This window comes from Oreochromis niloticus, linkage group LG23, assembly GCF_001858045.2.
Source record: "Oreochromis niloticus isolate F11D_XX linkage group LG23, O_niloticus_UMD_NMBU, whole genome shotgun sequence".
Taxonomy (NCBI): Eukaryota; Metazoa; Chordata; class Actinopteri; order Cichliformes; family Cichlidae; genus Oreochromis; species Oreochromis niloticus.
Window position 1 is genome coordinate 38,984,037 of NC_031986.2, and position 25,931 is coordinate 39,009,967.

The 25,931-nt window shown below is 38.7% G+C and overlaps 3 protein-coding genes across 3 annotated transcripts; 2 read left to right on the forward strand and 1 right to left on the reverse strand.

The window, feature by feature from the left end:
* Window positions 1–227: 227 nt before the first annotated feature.
* Window positions 228–4,043, reverse strand: LOC112843927 (uncharacterized). Its single transcript, XM_025903286.1, has 5 exons — window positions 3,190–4,043; window positions 2,967–3,075; window positions 2,317–2,689; window positions 1,762–1,921; window positions 228–304 (listed from the first exon to the last, which is right to left on the reverse strand). Coding segments are annotated over exons 2-5 (612 nt in total). The 5' UTR covers window positions 2,969–3,075; window positions 3,190–4,043.
* Window positions 4,044–6,788: 2,745 nt separating this feature from the next.
* si:dkey-86e18.1 (uncharacterized) lies at window positions 6,789–10,866 on the forward strand. Its single transcript, XM_003439729.5, has 5 exons — window positions 6,789–6,940; window positions 8,005–8,045; window positions 8,131–8,205; window positions 8,284–8,473; window positions 10,338–10,866. The coding sequence occupies exons 1-5, from the start codon at window positions 6,874–6,876 to the stop codon at window positions 10,814–10,816; spliced, it is 852 nt and encodes a 283-aa protein (XP_003439777.1). The 5' UTR covers window positions 6,789–6,873; the 3' UTR covers window positions 10,817–10,866.
* Window positions 10,867–12,668: 1,802 nt separating this feature from the next.
* faslg (Fas ligand (TNF superfamily, member 6)) lies at window positions 12,669–14,789 on the forward strand. Its single transcript, XM_003439727.5, has 4 exons — window positions 12,669–13,059; window positions 13,621–13,666; window positions 13,750–13,812; window positions 13,897–14,789. The coding sequence occupies exons 1-4, from the start codon at window positions 12,763–12,765 to the stop codon at window positions 14,313–14,315; spliced, it is 825 nt and encodes a 274-aa protein (XP_003439775.1). The 5' UTR covers window positions 12,669–12,762; the 3' UTR covers window positions 14,316–14,789.
* Window positions 14,790–25,931: the final 11,142 nt, after the last annotated feature.

A 25,931-nucleotide genomic window follows, 5' to 3' on the forward strand; every position in this document is an offset into this window, starting at 1 on the left:
CAAATTAGATAGAGGTCAACTGCTCTGTCCTCAAAGAACTAGCCTAAATTTTCATAACGTTTAGGTAATATCAGGTCTCATCAAGTGGGTATATTCTTAGTTTAGGAAATGTAAAAGCTTAAAATTTATAAAATTTAAAAACTTATAAATTTTTACTGCCTGGACTAGTTCTATAATCTGATTCACTGAAGGAATTCACAGATTCTGCTTTTTAAGTCTATATTTCTTCACCCCGGCTGCACGATGAAAGTATCGGTGTGGCGAGGCGTGGTCGGCGGTGTCACTGCAGGGTAGGCGAACGCACCTGCAGCGGCATCCGCAATCACACCTCGCCGGGTTAAAAGACTGAACGGGGTCCTATGTCGTTGTTGTTGTGGAGATGTGTCCCAGTCAACACACATATGTGGGGCCCAAATGGGGAGCAGCAGGGCTAATATTTGGGGCCCACTTGGGAAACCCAACTGGGGTCCAGCTAATTTTGTCCTCAGTTTCCATGGTGGCCCCAAATGTGTTTTCCTAGATGGGTTTATGCTGAGTCCCAGATAAGCCCCAAATCAGGCCCAGTCAAAAAAAATATGTGGGGCCCAGATGGGTAGAAGCAGATCTGATATTTGGGGCCCACTTGGGTTACCCACCTGGGACCCAGCTACTTTTGTCCTCAGTTTCCATGGTGGCCCCAAGTGTGTTTGCCCAGATGGGTTAATGATGGGCCCTAGATGGGTCCCAAATCAGGCCCAGCCAACAAACGAGTGTGAGGCCCAGATGGGTAGAAGCGGGTCTGATATTTGGGGCCCACCTGGGTTACCCAACTGGGACACAGCTACTTTTGTCCTCAGTTTCCATGGTGGTCCCAAATGTGTTTGCCCAGATGGGTTAATGATGGGCCCCAAATCAGACCCAACCAAAAAACATGTGTGGGGCCCATATGCATAGAAGCGGGTCAGATATTTGGGGCCCACCTTGGTTACCCAACTGGGACCCAGCTATTTTTGTCCTCCATTTCCATGGTGGCCCCAAGTGTGCTTGCCCAGATGGGATTTTGGATAATACAGTAAGCTAAAATTTAAATCACCTGTACAACAAGTCAGTTTATCTTTTTTATTAATACTGATTAATATGAAATTTTAAAACAGTATGCAGTATAACAGTAATTTTTTATATACTATACAAATACATTTTTTTGTTTAGAGAACATGTTGACAAAAAGGTCCATAGTATACACAAAACACTAACAAATCAATGTTATACAGTTTAAAAGAAAAAGAAATGCACTGAAACACAGCTTCTTACTCATTCACTGATCCATTGGCCCTGAAAAAAAAAGTGCATTTTTTCACAAATAACATCAGATTTGCAATACTACTGGAGTTGTTTTGAAGGTTGTGCTGATCAAGTTGTTTGACCTCCTACATTGTACTCTTTGAAGACCATGAGAATCCATGGTAACAGAAAAGCTATTTACAAAAGGATTAACCAAGTAGGCGCTCAAAAATCAAATTAATCAACATTTCAAGTTGCCTGTAAAGCACAGATATTGACCACAAAAAAATGAGACTATATTACTGAATCTAAAGACACAGCTGTAATTCTTTTTTTTGTTACATACTTATATTTATACTGTGACACGGCATAAAATCTCACATAAATGTAGAACCAAAGTATAAAAACCTTAAGTCACTGATTAAATTGATTGGAAGACTGACTACAGTGAGCATCTGTTATTCAAACATCAACAAAATATCTTACAACTAATGAGCTTACCATATAGCACTTCAAAAATTTTAAGCCCTCGAAATTCCCGCTTTCCATGGCGCCCAACGAAGTTATATTGTCTGGAAAGAGCATTGTCCATAATGAAGGCCATCATTTTTCTGGTGGCTTCATCAACAGTGCTCCCTCCGATCTCTGCCACAACAGCAACCTTAGGACACACAAGGACAATAATTTTACTGACAGTAGTACCATCAGTCACACCTAAAAGAAAACCTGCACAGCTACACAGTAATTAGGCTCAATAATTTTGATGCTATTTGACTAAGAAAGAGTATCAAAGTCAAACACTGTCTGATGCAAATGCAAAGAGCTAAATGACTGATCCACCAAAAGTAATTTCTTAAGGTTTGGCGTGGTACAACTTGTAAAGTACAACTTATTTTATTTTCAAAAACAGCAACTTTTATGGAGCTCACCTTCCACTACTTCATTGCACTGACCATGTTTGAACAAACACCAACTTTCCTTGATCATAATTGCTAGCATAAAACGTAGATTGAGGCATTAATCAATGACTATTGTTATTACATCATTATTATTTACCACTTCTTTCAGGAAGACGGGGTCTATCAGTTTTTGCTCCAGTGCTTCCATGTCTGCGACTGTCCGGAGAGGAAAAACAGCACCCTCGGGTAATACTGCAGCAACTGGTCCATCACGTTGTTTGAGGAGAGACTGTAGCATTCGACTGTGGATCCTCTGAGTGTCCTTGGTGGCTTGTACAAGTTGTCTTGGAACTGGTTGTGAAACCACAGGTGAAGGAGTTGAGGGTGGTGGTAGCTGAACAAATGGATGAGTGATGTTCAGGTGGGGAGTTTCACTTGAATGTCTATTCTCCATTGCTGATGGTGATGAGGTCTCTGGCTGTTCCGCAGCGTTGTCCCAATCCTCATCCGAGCTTGACTGGATCACTGGCCTTAAAATGAATTTAAAAAAAATATTAAAAAACCCCATAAACAATTTAGTTACTGGTTAGTCCTACAAACTAAAAACATTAATGTAGAGTCCGGCATCAAAAGGAGTCTAAAACAGATTTTTAAAAGTCAAAAAGTTACAAAGTGCTATTTTAAGATCATATCTAAATCTGGTGAGCAGCAATGGTCTGCTAAAGATACTGTCAGTTTGTTTTTGTTTTTCTTATAACCACCACAATAAATTGTTGCTTTTAAGGCATTTTTAAGAAACATAATTACATCCTTTTCCACTTCCTTTTTCCCAATCTGCTTCCAGAATCCGACTCAGTCTGCAGATCAGAGGTTGTTTCAGACCTCCGCAGTTTCACCCTGGCATTTTCATAGTTTTCTGTAAATTTTTGACATACATCAACAAAATGTTGTTAGTGAAATTACAGGGAAATTTTTTGTTCTGTCTTTAATGACAGAATATTTGGTAGCAATAAACAAAAGTGCTTCTTACCAGCTTTCCCCAAGATGCGAACTCTGTACTGTGACCAGTTTGCATCTGGAGTAAATCCATCCTTTACAGGCCTTATTGATATTGACTCTCCCTGGTGGCCAGAAACAAGAATCTTCCGCTGGTCCTGTAAACCACGCAAGGAATTATGGATACACCTCCACCATCCAGAAAATCAACAACTGCAAATGGTAGCATGCTGGGGAGAAAGCAAAAAGAAGCCAACTAGTACAGCAGTGGCAATGCCACATATCCAGACTTCAGTGGCAAAAGCACCATTTTCTGTTTTAATTCATCAAGTAATACAAGATGCATTTGTTTAGACAGATTTGAAACAAAGTAAATTCCAAGGCATGTTAAGTCCAATGGATAGCTGAAAAAGGCATTACAGTTTTCAAAGACCTGACACAGTGCTTTGACAACTTGGCAATCCTGTAAAATGTTTGCCACAATAAGAATTTTTCCCCCTACATTGAAACAGTTATCTCCCATGGAGCAAGAAACATATGTCTGTCCATCAGAGTATTTTCTGTACTGCTTAAAAGTTCCAAGATCACTTGTTATTGGTCCAGAGTTATGAGGCTGTTTAAGAGGAGAGGGAACAGACATCCTCTCTTTTCTTTTCTTCTGAATACTTTGCGTCTCATAGACGCGCTTGACAATTTGTTCCACAGGTTTATGAGGCCTCCGCACAATCTTTTTCAGTTTACCCAGGAAGGTTTCAAATGGGAAGCAGGAAATACTGTCCAAAGGTCCGAACTTTCGCGCATCTTCAGCTAGGTGTATTAAATTATGTACATTATAACCAACAAATTCAAGACCATAAATCGAACCAAAATCTTTCACAAACTGCTTTAAAACATCCTCTGCATAATCACAATACACAAATCAGGACTTAGAAGAATTCTTATAGATACAGATAAAAGTATAAAGTGTCTATACATTTGGCTTGGTATATTATTAAATAAAACAACTGGGCCTGTGTAAAGCAAAAATTGTCTCAATTCAGTTGCTTTCCACATGCTAATTTCAAGGAGAGACCTTGGTTTCCTTGCAAAACTTTTAGGCAAATATTGCCTGACAGAAACCATGAATGCTGAAATCTCGGTTAGAATTTGCATAGACTGTCTGCATTTTCGGGGACCTTTTAACCAAAGATAAATAAGCTTTCGCATTACACCCAGACAGACAAACTGCATATGCACCTTGTGTGCATATGCACCTTGCGTGTCCAGCACAAAACCTGAGACTAGTCCCACACCCAACTCATTCAGAGGTGACACCCCAACCTGATGCTCTTTGTAAGCCATAGCACGAAAAGTCTCATCAGTCCTTTGCTCAGCAGAAATTTCAGGAAAACACAATCTCCTATTTACATACATGCCCTTTTGAGTGCACCGCTCACATGCATAATAGCCAGTGTGTCCCTTCACACATTTAAGAAAAGCACGAGCAGGTGTATCACAAATGAATGCATCTGGAGCAGCAACACTGAAATGGACACCATTATACTGAACTCCATCTTGTGTAATTGCCCTTACATCTTGTACAAAGTCATTCAAGTACTCCTGTACATTAGAAGGTTTGGTTCTGGCAGCGGGAGAGTGGCAGCTAGCTGTGTGTACAGCAACTGTGTGGAAAGTGTAAATAAAATATGTTGAAAAGCTTTATAATGTCATCGGGTCTGCCGTGGTCATTTACAGTCGGATACGCCTCCTTTTTTAAACAAATTTATAATTAAACTATAGGTTCAGTGGCCGCATACGGCCCTTTTTCAGTCAATGTAGGTTCCAAAAAACTCCCAAATGAGTGTCATCCAATAATGTTTGGATACAACTTTTAAATCAAATTCAATTCAAATCAAACAATCAACATTTGATTCAAGTGCAGATGTTCAACTTTAATTCGAGGTGTTAAATTTTTTTGTATGAACCATTTAAGATTTACAGCCATTTTTATACACAGTACCCCATTTATAGATGCTCAAAATTAATAGGGCAAACTAAAATAAATGTAAAAACTATAGACTCTTTAATACTTGCAGTCAATGACTACTTGAAGTCCACAATGTTTGAAAGATAATGTAATTTGGTTCATGAGCATATTTGTCTCCTCCCATTCTGGCACAAGTTCAACTTGGTTTCAACTATCCAAAGAATTTTCTTTAACAGAACTAAGCATGCCTTTTTAGATGTTTTTTGGAAAACTCAAATGTGACCTTTATGTTCCTAAGTGTAATCAGTGGTTTGCACTCTCAGTATTTCCTTTCATGGTGATGTCTCTTGACAGTTCTGGACTCGGTTAGATATTGCGAAGCTGTTATTCTTAACTATGGAAATAATTTATAATACAAAATTATTCACTTCTGTGTCTTCTGTGATCTTTTTGGCCTTTTGGTGTTGCTGAGATGTATGCCTTCTTTGTTTGTCATGAAATAACAGTGAAACAGGATTCACTTGACCATGAAACCTCTTGGTCAGTCAATTTTCCCATTCATTTTGAAAATGGGGGACTGTTTATAAAAATGGCTGTAATTCTGGTTCATCCAAAAATTTTGTAAAAATCCTTGAATTACATTTGAAAATCTGCACTTCAGAGGCAAAACTATAGAACTGTGACTTTATCCTAAACATTATGGAGGCCACCATATATGGAGCAGATTGCACACCCATAGGCTAGACTGTTATCATGTCAAGGCTTGTGAAGAAATATGTAAATAACAAATTTAAAGAACATGTTTGAGGATGTATTTTGTTACCCAAATATTGCCAGTAGTTGTTGTGCTTGACTAGGCTGGACTAGAGTGCTGTTAATCTTACAGTGGTAAACGTCACTGGATATCAATGACAGCGATTAGGAATGTAACTTAACGTACATTTACTCAAATACCTTCCTGAAGTACAGGTTTAATGTACTTTATATTAGTATTTCAATGTTGCGCTACTTTCTTTTTCTAAAGGGGATTTTTGTTACTTTTCCTGTTCTATATTTTGGATGAAAATGTTGTTCTTTCTACTAATTTATTCTAATTTATTTGAACGTTTTAGCTGCTTTGAAATAAAATAAACAGTATAAATGACTGTTTACATTTTGTTACAGATATGTCAATTTAATTGTTATAGATACATTTACTCATCAGTATACGAGTAAGTAACTAAATTGATATGCACATATATGAATGAATAATTTTCATTTAAGGATATGTATAACTTTATTAAAATACATAAGTATTATTATATATTTTTAAGTAATGTCTGTTTTTTTTTTAAAATGATTATCCAACACAAAATATATCTAATTATGTCTAACAACTTTGCACTTTTAAATCTGTAACAGGGCCGATTGTTATCTACACTATTTTCTACACAGATACTGCTTAAATATTCGGATTTCCTGCTCCTTTGCAGGTAATACATTAAAAAATATAATAATAATATAATAATACTGAAAATAAAAAGAGATGCACTTGGTTTGCACGCTTTAACCCATATATTACATTTCATTTCGTTCGCTTACCAACGAACAAGAAGAGAAACATTTGGGGTTTGGTTTTACGAGGGATGTCATGTATTTTGCGAGTTTAACTACTGCTCTCGCGTTATGTTGGTTGAGATCACGTGAGGGCTGTTGTGTGTCACGTGATATTGTTTTTCCTTATTCGCAGCGGTCTTTGTGGACGAAGTGGAAATGGCGAGAAATGAGGAAAAACAGCAGGGCAGACTGAACAGACTGTGGCTCCAGAAAGAGAGAGAGGGTAAGCCGGTAATAAACTAATTTAGCATGTCGTACTAAACTATGCTAAGCCCCAAAGCGGCTTGATAAAAACAAGCCGCTTTGGGGGCAGCTAGCTCTGCCTGTTAAATACAGTAGTGCTAACCCTCAGCTACTAGTCCAATTAAAAATATAAATTGAAATCTCGTAGTTTACACACTCACCAAAGCTCAAGAAGTAGGAGTTTTGTTGGACTGCATAGCATTATTTCTCCATTGTCTTTCATTCTCACATATTCACTAGGTTTAATACACAGGCTTTAGCCCACGTGAAAACGCATATCCAACCATAAGCGATCCCTTCTGAAACCCAGAGATGATAACCAGAGACAAAAGCAACTAAAATATAAGTTTGCATTTTTACCTGTTGTTATGTTAGAAAATAGAAAAAAGAAGAGTAAGACGACTGTTACATAAGGCCATGAACACAAGCTTTAAGGTGATTGTGGATGATTTCCCAGTAGGGACAAGTAAGTACTTCTTAATCGGAAACTTCCCCAGATATAAAACAAGAGGGGAGTAACTTTTATCTATATATCTATAAAGTTAGGTGGATGATACTAGAAGCATTTTCATCAAGTGAGATTTAGTGATTCTAAAAATAAGTATTTTATGCCCAGATGGCTAATGAAATTTAAGGTAATTTTCACAAGGCTTCAGAATAACTGCCCAAATAACTGTATTTAGGTCGACCAAGATGGCTGACGAGTGTTTCTAGACATGTTTCTAGATTACAGACACATAAAATATGGCCTGCGGGCTATTCTGCAGGAAAACAAAATAATTAATAAGAGGCAACATTATGCTAAGAATCTCAAGGCAAGTAACTGTTGTGCTACTGAACTGAATATTTAGCAGGATTTTTTGTTCGTTAGTTAATTTATCTATGTTATTAGTAACATCTTCATTGTGACCTTTGACCATGTTTTGATGAAGTTATTCACTGGCACTTTGTGCATTTTATCTAAGATGGTATTGCACCTCGTTGGGGGGGGCTCACTTATGTTCTAGATGGACTTTGGCTACACTGGTTTCTTTTCCTTTACAGAGGGACGCCTCAGAGATATTCATGAGCGTCGACCAAAGCTGGTAATGAAGAAGCAAACAAAAGTCATGAAATTGTCACCATAATTCACTTAACTGGCTAATTTCATCAAGCCATTTCCTTCCACAGTCTACTCTTAATTCAGCTGCTGCTGTGAAAAAGTGGATCCCCAGCATCAAGAATGAAATCGAGTATTATCTACAGGTGAGTGTTTGTAACAAAGCAAGATTGGGTTTATTTTATTAGTATTTATACTTTACCGAGTTCTTGTTGTTTTTCCAGCAATCACAACTTTCTCATTACCCGGAGAGGAAGATAGGAGAGTTCCAGCTGCACATTGAGGCCTTAGAGAAAGAGTACAAACGCTTCATTGCCAAACTACGAGTTCTTGATCCATCGTGCAAACACAAACCATGGACTCCTCGAGCTTATTGCAAACGAAGAGTAGATACGCAAGATTCTCCAGGTATTGGTAAGTAGTTAATATTCTGCTTAGAGTGAAACTAATAGTTTCTCTTTTTGACTTTTGAGAATATTTCATCTTAGAATGTCACAAAAAATACAGTCTGAATGTGTAAATAAGATAAACCATATACATAATTTCCAAGTCTGAAAAGTGAAGCTAAAGTTTAAGTGACTCCTAAGTAAAAACTTTGGTACTTTTAGTTCATACTGAATAAAATATTTGTAAATTATGGTTATTATTAGTTTCAGAAAGCAGGATAGACCAGGGCAAGCTGAGCTGGTGAGTGTGATCTTTGAGTTTCACATTCAGATCCATCACCAGCTCGTGGCATCAGCTTTCAAAACTCCAAGATGTTGACGGTGAAAACACTTAGTTGTTTGTATACACTCAACATGGGCATGAATAAGAGGAATGAATGGTACCATGAATACCATGAATGGCAATTTTTCATGATTTCTTTGAACAGTTCTTTTTCCAGGATGAGTTTATAGTGAATTTTTTTCAGATTTTTTCACAGGGTCAAAAGTATATGCACCTTCAGGTAAATCTGGTAACGGTGGTAGCATGAAGCTGTGGGGCCATTTTGCTGTCAGTGGTACAGGTACATTACACAAAGTGGACGATATAATGAAAGGGGGCTACATTCAAATTCTACAACTTTCCTTCAGTTTAACAGCCAAATGGTTGAAACGTGGACACAAGTGTCCACATGTTTTTTGATGTGTTTAGATCCTGGAATGGCTTTGCCAAAGCCACAGCCTCAATCCTATTGAATAACCAGGTCTGTGACATGAAACCAACCAATTTAAATGAACTCTAGTAATTTTGCCAAGAACAGTGGTAAAAACATCCAGCTAGAGTTATCAAATTATATATTTATATATTTCATCCTGAATTTTGATCTTGTGTGAATTAGAGAAATTCAATAATAATAATAATTATAATAAGTGATAATTTAAACTTCTGCGCCCAATTCTTGTTTTTTAAAGTCATTTAATTTTCATGTTGCATAATTATTCTTCTCTGGAAAAAAGAACAATTCAAGGAAATCATGAAGAGCCTACAACTATCCTTACATTCATGCTCATGATGACTGGATGGAAACTGCAGACCACAACTGTAACGCAAGGCCTTGTAACAAGACTTTACTAAACAATATAGAATCTGTGAGTTAACATATACATCTTTTATGTTTTGAGCTGACATTAGATTTAACTAATGTAAGGTGTTTACCTTGTAAATATTAACCTCCTAGGACCTACATTTTGGGTTGTCTAGACCACAGTACTAAATTTTGCTCTACAAGGGCCTGATATTCACTTACAAGGACATTACACTGCCACTGTTCTATCAAAATTTAAAACGAATGTCCTCATATGTGGATATCAGGCCCTTGTAGAGCAAAATTGGGTAAAAAGATAATTCTGTGTTTTTTCATTATCAGGTCCCAATCAGCCCAAATAGCAAAGAGATAATGCAGTTGTCACACAACTATAATTTCAGTCTCTCATATTGATACTCAGTAAAATACTCTATAATATTTTTGAGACCACCTGGGCAAAAAAAATAGAGAAAAATATTTTTTTTATATAAAGATTAGAACAAACAGTTATACCAGTAACAACACAAATTTTAAATTGCCAGATGTAGCTTAAAAAATTTATATTACCTTAATTGTAAAATGTATCTATCATTTATTTATGACCTCTTGGTCTAGTTAATGCTGTACTCTTCTCAACTTTAAGAGGAAAATAACCATTTTTAACACAAATTGTTATCCTGTTAAATTAACACTGTGTGTTTTGTTGTTGCTTTAAGACAGTGGTCGCGGTCATACATATATCTCACGTGTGTTCGCTTTTATTTACAGTTAAAAACCCTCGGACCTGTGACTCACAAAACGATGCCAGTCAGCAAAGTGAAAGTGACTTTATTAGCAGAATGACAGGATGTTTTGCACCCACTAAGCTGGTCTCAGAAACCCCAAAGGCCATCTGTGCAGTTCAGGACCAGCCGCTTTCTTTTGATCAAACTCGGCTGGCAGTGGCTGCAGCTTCATTCAGAGGAACACCAGTTCAGCCTAGTTCCTCTCAAACGCAGAGTCTTGCCAGGATCCTGCAATGCGGCTTGCCAAATCTTAATAATTCCCTATCAAGACAAATATTTTCAGAGAAAAGCAAAGACGGGGTATCAGAGGCTGTTGGGCAGAAAGCTGCCTTCCAAGAGAACTGTGAAGCAGCAGGGAGGATACCTGGGAAGTCATCCAACACTGAGACAATGGAGGAAAGGACTGGTCATGTCTTGGGACTAGACTGTTATTCTTCTTCTGATGATGACTCTGACACATAACTTGTTTTTTATATTATATATTTTGTAATACAATGGTTTATTGAAAACTCTTTCATCTCCTGTGTTCATTCAGCACATCCATCCAAAGTTTATAGTAGCATATAAATGTCTGTTGTCATATACTGTCATAACAATACCTTCATTTATGAAAACTATGAAGTATTATAGGGCAAAGTTGCACAACCTGCTGTGTAAGGAAATTGTATGTTTCCAAAAAGGATGAGTAATGTCGTTGATTTCAGGTAGAGAAGTTCATTGTCATTTTCAGGCACTTCTGTGCAAAGTCAGTCATCCTGACCACATCAACTTCCATTATGCAACAGAAGAAGAATGTGTGAGAAGCCAACTAATCGATAGTCACTTGCTGATTCAGTGATTCATTTTAGTCTTCCCTTTCAGGTTATATTAACTAGAACAGCGTAGACGGCCTGGTTAGACCCCAAAACCCCACCCTCCCACCTAACCCATTCTTTGCTGCTAAAGCTGTTGCTACTGTTGCTGCGAGGACCGCTTTCAGCATGACACTTCTGGGAAACAGATACATCAGCTTGTCGACTGAATGCAGTCTGTGCAATTTATGGTTAAGTGTGACGTAGTTGCCATTTTAGTTCGAACCTATTGCACACTGCATGGTGGAGTTCCCACTGTCTCTGCATGAACTTGGAGAAATGAAACCGTTGTGGACAGGACTGAGGGCTTGCACCGAACTGATTAAAATACGCCAATACCAAAAAAAGATAAAGACTCCAGAATCTAGACAATCGACGTTATTAGTTAAATTCACAGGTGATGTAAATCGTTTGCTTCGATGCAGTTCTAAATGCCTTGCACCCCTCTCAGCTACAAGGTCGAAACTCGAAAGACTTTTTTTTTGTCCCAAAAGCCCACTAATAGGGGTTACTTGTGCTTGTAAGCAGAATTTCGTGATTGAAAGATAAGAGCTAATGGAAACTGCTGCACCCACATCAGTGAGATGGCAGGCGCATTTGCTCCATATCCTAGGAAACCAACCCAAAATGTCAGTAAGACCACAACGCTATTAACGATGTACTGAGCAGGGAGGAAAGCAGTGTGTGTTCAGCTTTCCTGGAAGCCCATCTCTGAGGTATTGGTTGGGGTTGAGTCTCACCTCTGAAGTATCGTTCTGTCGCTTGCTGTCAAGTCTTCACAAGCAGACGGCAGGAAAGCCAGTGCAGAGACGTGCGTTCTTTTATGTGGCAGCACAATCATCCCACCAAGAATACTCTGTGTGCTATTGAAACTGCTGTATCACTGTTTACTAACAGACTGTGTCTCATTAAGACTAAATCAGAGGAATAATACCATTTGATAATGACGAGTTTATTCTCTAAAACGATTCAGATTTGTGCGACATCTCTCTCTCTGGTTCAAATTTCAAGTTTCAATTTGTCAAACCAGAAAGGCCAGTAAAGAGACTCAAAAGTATGTCACCTGGACAGCTAGACTTTTTACACTTTTCTAACATCCAGTGCAGGTGTTTGTAGTTGCTCAAGCTTTCCTTTTGTGGAATTTGTGAAAAAGTTTCACGTCTCAAGTGACTTGTAAGGTGGTTAGTGAGGTGAGGGTCAATTGAAACCTCTAACTTCCTTTCTTCTCAGACTTTGTTGCACAGTACACTCATATAGTTGACTTAGTAACCATAGAAAAACCAAAATGTTTGACAACATTTAAATTAAAAGTTACATGGCTATATTTTGAAAAAAACACAAAAAAAAAACACACAAAACAACCCAGAGGAAATAAGCAGTGGTTAAAATTTTCATGTAAAATGACATACTCTCTTCAGTGCGTGGGAGGGTTGTGGGTGGTGAATGCCTTGACAGCTGAAGTTTCTTTTAAGTCAGAGGTGCTCAGACAGAAGCACACACCTCCTTTTTGCAGAGGACATAGATGCACATATCTGTCACACATCACAGATTAGTGGTATGGCCTGCACCGTGAACTTTGAGCCGAACTATCCATTTCCACAAGTGTTTCTTGTGGATGGAGGAGGAGGAAGACCGCAGGATTCTGCTCAGCCTCCAAATCTTATACCCTGCTGGTCCTTCCCGCCTGCCCAGGAGAGAATGAAGGGCCGTGGAAAGAGTAAGGGCTGCATGGGAATCAGCCCCGGGCTGGCACTGGTCGTGCTGTTTCTGTTCCTGCTCGTGTTTGCAGCCCTGGGATTTGAAGCCTTTAAGATTTCCAGGATAGAGGACCAACTGAGGAACAGCGATGGAGAGGTGAGGACTAACATGGAAAATTCATAAGAATGAACAAATCCAATGATCTGAAAGTGAGTTAATAAGCTAAAGATTAGTGCAGTCAAGAAAGAGATACAGTAATGATGTGATGACTCTTAACAAAGCAGTGGAGTAAGTAACATTTGCAAAGACATAATATTAGTAACATTCCTATATGTTCGGTTTTGGTTTTTCAGATGTGTTAATTGGTGCCACGTACCAAAAGTGAAAAAGGTGACTACTGTCACCCATGCATAGAGGGGGAGTGATGGGTAGGTGTAAGGTGGGAGAATGGAAGAGTAGTTGGAAAGTTTAGCAGACCAGCAAAGTTTACTAATTAATTAACTGTTCGGTTTGGCACTGTTTACAGATGTGTTATTCTTTAGCTGTGCCTTGACATTTAAAAGGCATACCAAGGGCTTCATTGTTCCATCTGTGGTCACCAGTCCAGTGAGACAGGATATCCTCTCTCTGCTCCGAGCGACTTTTAGAAATAAGCACTGAGACACAGCGTCTGTGATGTGGTATTGAGATTTCTATGTCACTTTTGTTTTACTGAAGGTGAACCAACCTGCGGCTGAGTTTAGTGCACCCCAGAAGCAAATCGGTAGGTCTCTCTCATCACACAGCTTTTTTTCCCAATAAAGGATAAAAAAAGATGATGTGACTCTAATCTGTGTGTTGTTTCAGGTCTTGATGAATCTGGCCTTTATGGCCAAGACAAAAGCAAAAGAGTTGCAGCACATGTCATAGGTATGTCTTTTTTAAAAATTTAAGCCATGCTCTTTGATTGTTACAAACTGCACATTTGTTAACATCAGATCTTTCATTTGGCAGGGCGAATTGAGGAAACCGAACACCCTAAGACTTTGAGATGGGATTCAAGGACGGGTCAGGCATTCACCAACGGAGCAGTGGCATATCTCACTGCAGATGGTGCTCTGCAGGTCAATGAGACCGGAACCTACCACATTTACTCACGGGTTGAGTTGATCTTTAAGCAATGCTCGCCTACGTCCTCATTTGATCACACTGTGTTTGTGAGGAGAATAGGACATACTGCACCTCTGACTTTGATGAAAGCCCACAGGGCGGGTTTCTGCCCTCAGCACACGAGCTACTCGTGGACCACAGAGAGTTACCTCGGCTCGGTCCAGCTGCTGAAAAAATATGACAGAGTTTATGTGAATGTATCCCACCCAAAGTTACTTAGTCACTCGCATTATGGCAACTTCTTTGGTCTATACACAATCTAAAGAATCTGGGGTGTTGGGCTGTGTGTCCCATATTGAAATTGTACGCAACTGAATGTAAACAACTCAGGCAGAAGTGAAACTTACTCATTACTTTACTTGACTGATATATTGAATGTCATTTCTATCATACACAATAACTGCACTCTGCATAATATGCTCTGTGAAGGTAAAAACAGGGAAATGGTGCACATTCTCGTGAATGGCACCTTTAAAAAGGCAGTGACATTAAATGAACCCTTTGACACATGCAGAAAGAAGTATTGTGTGTTTTGTTGATAATGGGGAGTCACTTAACACTAAAGTGCTGATTTAATCTCAGCATTTTCTAAGTATTTATTTTGGTTTTGATCTAAATATTTGTCTATAAAACGAATGTTGTTATACTTGAGTTTAAAAAATATATACTCCTATTTTCTTTCAACAGGAGATGAAAGAGCAAACAGATTTGTTAATAAATAAAGTATTTCCATTTGACATCTGGTGTGTGAGTAGTCTGTCTTATGAGGAACACCTACATGAGTTTTGAGTATGACCACTGGAAAGTATTCACATGAAGACACCAACATGAATTTACTACTGATAATGACCCTCATTTCCATATGTTCCACTCAGATTCAGCATCAGTTTAACACTTCAGGAGATTTTCTTTAAAGCTTTCAGTTAAATCTGAAAAGGAGCCTGAAAACCAGCCAGTCATTAAAAGCTATTTTTCCTGCTAATCGTTTTATAGACGATTTAGAGACCATGCTGCAACTGTACTTGCATTTTTGCAACTTTTTTTTTTCTTCAGTTTAGCACCCTCATTGCTCTGTTCTTTTTCTGTACACCACAAACACACATGTTAGTAGATGTGAGAAAATGCAGCTTGGGCACAAATGAAGGGACAAAACTGAAACAGGGTTGACGTGTTTCCTTCCTGTAAGACTATGAGGGTCGTGCATGCGTGCATCCTGATTTATGTGAAAGACTTTGTGCTTAAAAGACACATGCATCTTGTACAACTGTGAATGAGATCTGATTAATCTTTTAAAACATCTGGGTTTTTGTTTTTAGATTTTTCCAGATCTTTTGGATTAAACTATCTCAGTAGTTACTGTTTTCACAGTCTTTAATGATCAGTAAGAGCAAGAATTAAACAAGATATTTTTCATGCACTGTGCATTCCTTAAAGGAAGTCTACAGTTGAGCAAGTGAAGTGCATTTAATTGTGTTTCTTTTGCTGTGCTAATCAAATTCAGCGTCATTTAGTGAACCACGTCTGTTCTACTTTGCTGAGGCCTCACCTCCAGATGCAGCTTTACTGAGTTATCTAGAAAGCGTTATTAAAACCACTGCTGTGAAGGTGTTCAGCGTTTTACTCATCGGTATAAATCCGTTTGATGAAGCCTTGGTCTAGGCTTGTGGTTTCAACTTGTTCCAATATTCACTGTTTATAATCATCACGATACTGGCTGTTGAAAGCAATACTCGATACTAAGTCTCGCTCTTGCCTCCAAAGCCCTCTAAACCTCTGAATATAATTGCTGCACTTTATAAAACAAATCCAAATCATTGCATGACTGCACAATCTTTATTGCACACACATTTCACTGTGGTGGCCCTGCAACTGAAATCTTTACGTTCAAGCTTTTGTAACTTTACGTAAGAAGTTGCAAAACAAAAACACATAAAAATTAGTTCCTCGGTAAGACTTATTCAGAACCTTATACGTCTGACAACTAGATTAGATAGTATGCAGCGAAAGACTGTTGTATATATATAGATATATATATAACTTAGTCACATGATCAAGCTAAGCGATAAGCTAAAGATAAATTAAAAAAGCCTATGCTTGTGGTTATTCTCTGCGTGAGCAAAACATCCCCTGTGGGTTTTAGAACCACCAAAGAGGCTGACACAAACATGTTGAAAATTAAAGTCAAGTAGATGACTAGAAAGATTAACAATTCATTTGCCACCCATGCAGAGTTCCTGGTTTATTTTTTTTGCTATTATGAACTCTCGCGCACTGTCGCTCTGTTCTACTTTTCTTATGCATACTGGTAGTGACGGTGGTAGTGTCTTCCAAATAAGTGCAAGAAGATCAAAGGATCGAAGTTACAGTCTCTGTGCCAAAGGTTTTACCAAAGCTGATGTGAAGTAAGGAAAGAATTCTGGTCAATATAGAAGTGTTTTAGGAGGCAACTCACAGAACAGCTTCATAGTAATTGAATTTGTACGTTGAGATGTATTTATGTAAGTAACAAGGACTCTAAATGCTCTACTGAGTTTTTTTTTAATGATTAAATAGGAAAATACCCATTGTCATCACCCTTTTCCAACCAAGCTCTACCCACTTGACAACATTGAGTATCCGACTGAGTTTCAGATGGAATACAGAGCATCACACCAACCTTCTCACATTATCACCATCAACGTCACTGTTCTCTGCAGTTCCAGAGTCTTGAGATGAGTGGAGTTTTTATTGTAGTGGGCATGGTTTTGGAGTGGTACATTCAACAAATACGCAAAGGTGTGATTTCGAGTATCTTTTTTTTAATGTCTAAGTCTCATACGTTAGGGTGATGCTCTACAACCCATGATCTGTCATAGTGATAAAAAAAAAAAAAGCAAATAAAAAACTGAGATCTTATTCATGAAGTGAATTTAAATGTGTGAGTAATCGCTGCCTGATGCATCACTTCATTAAAGCTTCAATTCGCCGCCTCACCATTTGTGTCGCCAACTGCCCCTGTTTCCAAAGCCTAAGAACCTTTTTCAAATTGCACACTTCATCATATTTTTAGTGCCACATGCAAGAACCCACTAAGCAGGGAGGCGGGGGTCTGCAGCACCCCCTGTCGCAAAAGGCAGACATCACAAGACCCGTGCAAAAATAAAAACAATAGTACTGTAGATAAAATGCTGAAACACGTCCTGTGGTGTAAAACATCTGATTCAAATGCTAAAGACCAACTACAAGGTTAGAAAAGCATCAGATTAAGGACTTTCATCCCCCTGGAAATTCTTGGAATTTTTCCCTCATCTAAGTATCGTTCTCTAATTTGGGATTAAAAACATGGTCATCGACCACCATGACACAAAAAAGATTCACACACTGTCCCTGAGGAATGTCCTTACAGATATTTTGAACAAGCTGGTCCCTCACTGACCCTCATCAGGATATTTATCTCCTAAACTTCTGGGCCAGGTCGCACCTGTGTTAGAATACCATGTGTTTGGGCAAAAAGTGATTTCAATTGTTTTAATGTGGGGTTTTTTATGTGTTTTGTCTTCTTATATTAGTAAATACACTATAGTGAACAGGATTTATAAATAAATTTATATATAAAATAAAGAAATTATGAAAGAGGTATCTTTATGACTGTGTTATTGTACCTTCACTATAATCAAGCCAGTCCTTTTTGGTCACTTAAAATGTCTTTATAGAACTATGATGTTATATTAGCTGCAATCTCTGTTAATGTCTTGGACATTTCAAAACTACATTTTTGATGTCAACAAGACTTTTTAACTGGGTAAATAAAGGATACAGTCAAGCTCATAATTATTCATACGCCTGGCAAATTTTTACTTAAAGTTACTTCTATTCAACCAGCAAGTTTTTTTGACTGGAAATGACACAGGTGTCTCCTAAAAGATAATAAGATGATGTACAAGAGGCATTATTGTGGAAAAAAAAAAATTCCTAGCTTTTATTTACATTTGAGCAAAAAGTGTCATGTCCAGAATTATTTTCATATGCTTCACAAACTGTCACAGTCTCTGGGAAAATCCAAAGTTCTATGTCATTCCAAATAGTTCAATCTGTTCTAAAGCATCCTAAGTACCCTGATTAATTGAGAATCACTGTTTTAATCAACTCAACAAGTGAAAAACAGCAGCTCTCTGCAGTTGGTTTGTGGAAATCATGGCTAAGACAAAGGAATTCAGTGAGGACCTGCGGCGGCACAATGTGGCTGCTCACAAGTCAGGAAAGGGCTACAAGGCCATATCTAAATGTTTTCAAGTTCCAGTGGCTACAGTGCAAAGTATTATTAAAAAATACAAAATGAAAATCTCAGAGGACGTGGTCAGAAGCCAAAAGTGACACCTGTGCTGGCCGGGAGGATAGTGAGAGAGGTGAAAAAGAAGGATCACCACCAAGGCCATCCTGGTGAATCTGGGCTCTGCTGGTGGCAATGTCTCAAGGCAGACAGTCCAACGGACACTGCACACTGCTGTGTTCCACGGAGGGCGCCACTTCTCCAGATAAGGCACACAAAAGCTTGCTTGGCCTTTGCAAATGCTCATCTGGACAAAGAAGAAGACTTGTGGTCTTCTGTGTTATGGTCAGATGAAAGAAAAATTGAATTGGTAGGTCACAATGATGTTTCCTTCATTTGGCATAAAAAAGGAGAAGCCTTCAACCCTAAGAACACCATCCCCACTGTCAAACACGGTGGTGGTAACCTAATGCGTTTGGGGTGTTTTTCAGCCAATGGACCATGGAACCTAATCACAGTAAACGGCACCATGCAAAAAGAGCAATACATGAAGATTCGCAACAACAAAATCAGGTAGTCTGCAGAGAAACTTGGCCTTGGGCACCAGTGGACATTTCAGCATGACATCAACCCAGAACACACAACAAAAGTGGTGAAGAAATGGTTAGCAGACAAAAACATTAATGTTTTGCAGTGACCCAGCCAGAGTCCTGACTTGAATCCAACTGAGATTCTGTGAAGGGAGCCAAAGGTCAGGGTGATGGCAAGAAGACCCTCCAACCTGAAAGATTTGCAGCTCATTGCTAAAGATGAATGGGCAAAAATACCTGTGGAGACATGCAAAAAGCTGGTCTCCAATTATAGGAAGCGTTTGATTGCTGTAATAGCCAATAAAGGCTTTTCAACTGATTATTGAGAATGGTATAAATAATTCTGGACATGACACTTTTTGCTAAAATATAAATAAAAGCTGAGAAATATTTTTATCCACAATGATGCTTCTTGTACATTGTCTTATTATTTTTTGGGGAGACGCCTGTGTAATTTCCGGTAAAAAACAAAAAACAAAAACCCAAAACAAAAATTGCTGGTTGAATAAAAGTAACTTTAAGTCAAAATTTGCCAGGGGTATGAATAATTATGGGCTTGCTGTATATAAAAGTTTGATTGTGGCTTCTACCCTGTGACAGGAATGTTGTTTGCGGCTCAAGATGAATTGATATTATGAATTATTATAGGGATACATTTGGCATATGCTTCACATATTATAGGCCAACAATTCATTTATAGCATTTTAAATACAGGCAATCAGTTTTTGGCAAATACCGGAAATCAGTTTTTGGCAGTGGATCACCTTTTTGGCACAGCAATGATGTGCTTTTCTCGAGTGTGGGGGGCAGGTAATTTAAGTTTTGACTGTTTCACACATCAGACAAGAACAAATACAGAGACACTTATTTCATTTCCCCTAACTTCAAGGGGTTTACCCATGGCTCTGACCACATGCTTGATATTCAGTAAACTGCAGGGGGTTTTGTTTTTAATAGAGTAAGGAAGGCAATCAAATAAAGTTTGATCTCATAGTTACATAGCAGCGTCCAGATTGGTTATAAGAAATAACACACCCCCTGTAGCAATCAAACTCAAACAAGAGCATTTCCCCAAATCATAATGAGGTTATTTATGTATTTATGTCTTAATTTACTCTTTAGCACTTGTAAGACAGACCACTTCAGCAATGGACTCATCTAAAAAAAAAAAAAAAAAAACCAGACTGAGGAAGATCAAAGGAGTCTTCATAAGGTTTCATATCTATCGGGCAGAAAGACAAAGCAAAACCACGTAGCTGTGACTTCAAAGCGGCTGCAGGAAGGTTTAGCTTACACGTGAGACGTGTTCCAGCTTTGATGCACAAACAGTTTGTCACCGTGAGAGTCATCAACAGACAAAGTCATCACAAAGGTCCTCATCCGAAGCCTCAAGCAGCAGTTTGGATAAACCAGTCATTTTGGCAGCACGTGGCCTTGACAGAGCTGCAGTCATCAAAGGTAGGCCTGCAGGAATAAACCTTTCCCGATGTCTGTTCGGTGGTGTAGCAGCCAGTAATTGGACTAAACACTCATCAGATATAAGAAAAAAAGACTTCTTCGTTAGCTGGTAAGGAAACTGAAACTGAAAGGTGCAGCCTACGGTGAATGTGATTCACCATTAAATAGCTGTAGGAACTGACGCGTTTGGAGACATAGATTAAACACGTTGTGCGAAAAGGAGAGCTTGAGTGTGTGTCTGAACTTCGTGGTTTAAAAGGAAAAACTAAACATCCATTAGAAAAAGACTGACTACTACATATACACACAGAGGTTGATAAAGTTCGACAGGCTGGGTTAGATGGTCTGGAAATGTGAAAGGGAGAGATGGTGGATACACAGGTAAGAGGAAAACACAACAGAGGAGGTTTAGTGAAGGGAGGCATGGCTTGTCTCGCTTCGGTTTGGTGTGGCAGAGGAGGATCCCAGCTAGAGCTCCACTGTAGCGACCCCTAAAGGGAGCAGGCGGAATAAGAAGATTTTGGGTTTGCAAAGCAAAATGAATAAATAAATAAATAAATAATAGAGGATTAACACTAAACGAAAAAAAAGGCTAGATCTTGAGAACAGATATTCGGTTGTTCTAAACTTCTGCTATTCTGTTGTGTTACTGTAAATAAGTCAGACAGCCATGTGCCTGGCACCATCATTTGGCTGAAGCTGTGACAAGAAGTGAAAGGCTACGGCTCACTTTATTTTTTCTCACTACACTGTTTCGGTGAACCAAATCCTTTTCTTCGGGGTTAAGCCGAATATTAATATCAGTGCTTGTACTGATGTTACTCTTGAACATGGTACCAAATAGAGGTTGAGTCACATTAAATCCAAAAAGTAGTACTCTGGCGCCCTTTACTGGCTCTATCAAAAAGCACACCATGGCACTGATTGTAATTCATCTTCAGCCACAGGTGGGCAGATGTTTGCATGAAACTATGAAGTCACCAAACTTCAAACCGACCGTGCAACAAAGTGAAAATCATGTTTAAACTACGTATAATTTTGTGGAGATAAGAACACAACAATACATTCATGTAGCACAATTTTATCTTCCAACTCAAGTTGTATTTCATAGTTTTTTATGAAAATGATTGGCAGGTAATATTACACTTACAGTAACTGCAAAACTGTAAACTTATTCACATATAGAACTGTTGTCTTGTTGACAGTTTGTAGTGGGGTTAAACAGCAACAGTGTTTAAAATAGAGCCTAAATCGGGAATTTCATGTAGTGCGGTTATCCACACATCTGTAGTTTCTGTTGCTCGGGACAACCTTCATGTCACAAAGCTACGTCAAAATTCCCCATATCAAATCATTATCACACATGATCTGCCCTCTTTTTTTCTAGTATTTGACTTTTCTTCATTTTTCAGTCATGCGATACTGATTTTATGAGCGATAAGCATTGGAACTTTCCATGCCTTGTTTTTGACATCATTAGTGTGGGTGTTTATACAGACGTGTGCATCCAGAAAAATTCTCACATAGTGAGCTAGTTTCACATCACACTACGGTAGACTAAAACTATACTGTGAAAAGTGAACAGCCTCTTCCTGAAAAGAAAAGAAAAGAAAAGAAAAGAAAAGAAAAGAAAAGAGAAAACACAACTGGGCGTGAACTTTAATCTGCCTGCCAGTGCACGTTCTCCACCTGCTTTCATGGGTTCATTCCAGATGCACCAGCAACCAGCAGTCAGTCCAAAGATATGCATGGACTCCAGTTCTAAATTGGCATAGGTGTGAATGTGAGAATAGACTGGTGACCTGGCGTACCCCACCTTTCACCCTATGATGACAGCGATAGGCACCAGCCCGCTGGAAACCTTGAATAGATAAAATAAATGGATGGATTGGTGGAATAACAATACAGTTATTATACCAGTGAAATAAATGCTCAAATCTGAAGATATAAATGTTTAGATGTTTTATCTTGGAATACACGTTTTCTTTCCCATTGATGCAAGGATATAAGAGCGTAGTCACCTAGCCATGCATTCTGTTTTTACAAACATTTTTGCTTGTAAAGGTCATTTTAAAGAGGTTGCTGCATTTAACCATGGTGCTGTAATAGGGTGTTATCATTGCAACATGTCAGTCTATTAAATCTTCCCTCCTAGACATTTCGCAACCAGCCATAAGATGTAATATTGCAAAGTGGAAGCATTTAGAAACCACAGCACTTCAGCCACAGACAATATTGAAACATGATTATTTGTCATATACAAGTGCATGTGCGATTTTAAACTGAATTTATTTTTCTTTCTGTGCATTAATAATAATATTTAGGCACTATGTTATCTTTATATGGACACAGACTACAGGTGCTGCTCAGCCATAGAAGCCCATGGCATGAAGCTCCTTCTTGTGCTGATGTTATTTTGTTATCGACAGTTAGCAGAGGACCTTTTACAACTATTCATCCATCCATCCATTCGCTTCCGCTTATCCTTTCCAGGGTCGCAGGGGGCGCTGGAGCCTATCCCAGCTGTCATAGGGCGAGAGGCGGGGTACACCCTGGACAGGTCGCCAGTCTGTCGCAGGGCCAACACACAGGGACAGACAACCATTCACGCTCACATTCACTCACACCTAGTGACAATTTGGATTATCCAATTAACCTATCCCCTCAAACTGCATGTCTTTGGACGGTGGGAGGAAGCCGGAGTACCCGGAGGGAACCCACGCAAACACGGGGAGAACATGCAAACTCCACACAGAAAGACCCCGGCCTGATGGTGGAATTGAACTCAGGACCTTCTTGCTGTGCGGCAACAGTGCTAACCACCGTGCCACCGTGCTGCCCCTTTTACAACTATGCTCTATAAATTTCTAGTATGGAGGGCCAGAAATTACAAATTGAATTAAATAAATACATCATTAAATAATTTATTAAATGTGCCAATAATTAATTAATTACATATATAATTAATTAATGAAATGTGTCATAAATTACTTAAAAATTGAAATAAATAAATAAATAATTGCATGTGTAATATTCCAGAACTTTTCTCTTTATAATGCAGGGGTGGAGGAACTCCAGGCCTCAAGGGCAGGTGTCCTGCAGGTTTTAGATGTGTCCTGATTTATATGGCTAAATTACATCCTCAACATGTCTCGAAGTTCTCTAGAGGCCTGGTAATAAACTAATCATTTGTTTCAGGTGTGTTGACCCAGGGTGATATCTAAAACCTGCATAACACTAGCCCTTAAGGACTGGAGTTCCCCACCTCTGGATTCACTTTATTTCAACATGTAAGTTCAGGTTCTATCACTAGAGGGCGCCAGATTATCATTTTATAACACTCCTTGGTCCTGCCAACCTGCATTTAGGAAGCACAAGTAATTCTTTGCATGTGTAAAATTACTTCCGAAATATTGTATTAATTCTGATTATTGACCGATTCTAATGTTCAATTTCAACTTTAAATTGAATGTAAATTGTATGCGACACGTTGAGTTGGACTAAATGTGATGATACTATATGTTTACTATACACGCATTCGGATATAAAGCTGTTGCCTTGATGACAGTTTGTAGTGCAGTGTGTGGGGTTAAAAATCAATAGGATAACTCATCATCTTTTTGATTGCCTAACCATGCTTTATTGGTTTTGGAAATGGGCTTTGTGCAATGACTCTAGATAAGTTCGCAACCTTTTTTGTGCCACGGACCGGTTTACGTCCGACAATTTTTTCACGGACCGGCCTTTAAGGTGTTGCGGATAAATACAACAAAAGAAAACCAGTACCGGTACCAAAAAAAAGAAGATTTATTCATAACACACAGGAAAAGACCCAGGAAAACCGAGTTAACGATAACAATGATTTTTTTTTTTTTTTTTTTTTTTAAATAACGCTAAAAACCGACAAAAACCCTGAAAATCATACATTTTACACCTGAGCCTCAACTCTCGCGGCCCGGTACCAAAGGACTCACAGACCGGTACCGGTCTGTGGCACGGGGGTTGGGAACAACTGCTCTAGAATATAACCTACACATAGTTTGAGCTTCATACATGAAATTTGGTAAACAAATGCCAATGTACAAAAAAATCCCAAGGCCCCGTGATTTTAAATTAATATATGATCTAAACTTGAGTGGGTGACTTGAGTGAATCTAAATTGGGAAAGTTTTGTGTTTTTATTGAAGGGTGTGTCCATGGCACAGTGTCAAATTTTGATCATTCAGCCATTAAATTTTTTAGTTGCTATCATTCACATGTACATTATCCAATCAGGCCCAAACTTCATAGTAGTGTGATAACGGACCGCTCCAGGTCACTGTAACTAGCGCTTCAGTGTGAAAATTGTGAATTTTTATTTAGCGGCGGACCCTGGTGACATGGCGATTTGCCATGAAAAAAGAAGTTGTTGTGGAGAGGATTGGAATTCTTAAGAAGTCATGAAACTTAGCACACACCCTCAGGGAGTGTATGGCTTTAAAAATTTATGGTGGCTTTTTCTGGGTTGTCCAAACTGGTTCCATAGCGCCACCAACATTATAAAAAATACATATTCATTTCATCGAGGTCTATGAGATTTAGCAGCCTTATGGTTGGCAAAAAAAGTTCCTTGGAGCTATACTCTAAACCCAACATGAAGTTAGCCATTTTGATTTAAATTTGTAATGTTGCCAATATTTTTGCCATTCTCAGGCCTTGTAACAAACTCCTCCCAGAGATTTAATTTAATCAACATGATCTTTGGGGAGTTCAATTTAAAGATCTCAGTGTTGTTAAATTGTGAATGAAAGGATGTGGTAATGGCGGCAGTTGGGTCACTTGTGGCAGGATCCGAAATTATATATCTCAAGTATAGGTTTTCCAGATTCCAAATGTGAAGGTGTGTATGTGTCAATATTTTGTCAGAGTCATAGTGCCACCTAGTAGCAACAAGAAATATACAGTAGGTGATAATCATCATTCCATGTACATGAAATTTTCACTGGCGGTTTCATAATATTCTCCATTGCCGCCTAGTGGTGATACGAGGTGTTCAGTAGCTAAATTACTCAACACCTAATTAGCAAACATACGTGTGCATGACACCTGAGCCATAGCTTTGCTCGACCATCGCTATGGCTTGCAGCTCCAGTTTTTGTTTTGTCTTTTAGTATTTGAGTTGCTTCATTTTTCAGTCATACGACACGGATTTTTAAGATAAGCATCTGGCATTTGATTTGGAACTTTCCGAGCTTTGTTCTTGACATCATTAGCGTGGGTGTTTGACATCCAGAAAAATATTGTACAAAATATAGCTCAGTTCAATTTGAAGTTTCACAACAAATAACGATAGACTAAAAATAGGTTGCAAAAAGTAAACAACCTCTGCCAGCTGTCATGAGTCAAGAGGTGGGATACATCCTGGACAGGTATGCAGTCCATTACAAGCTAACACAGAAAGAGAGTCAACCACACACAATTACATCCACGCCAGTGGTCACTTGGTCATTGGTGTGATGTCACTTGTGTCGCTGGTCTGTGGTCACTGGTGAATCTTCCCCCTTGGTGTGGTTCGCTTGCACAGGTGTGAACACAGTAATCGC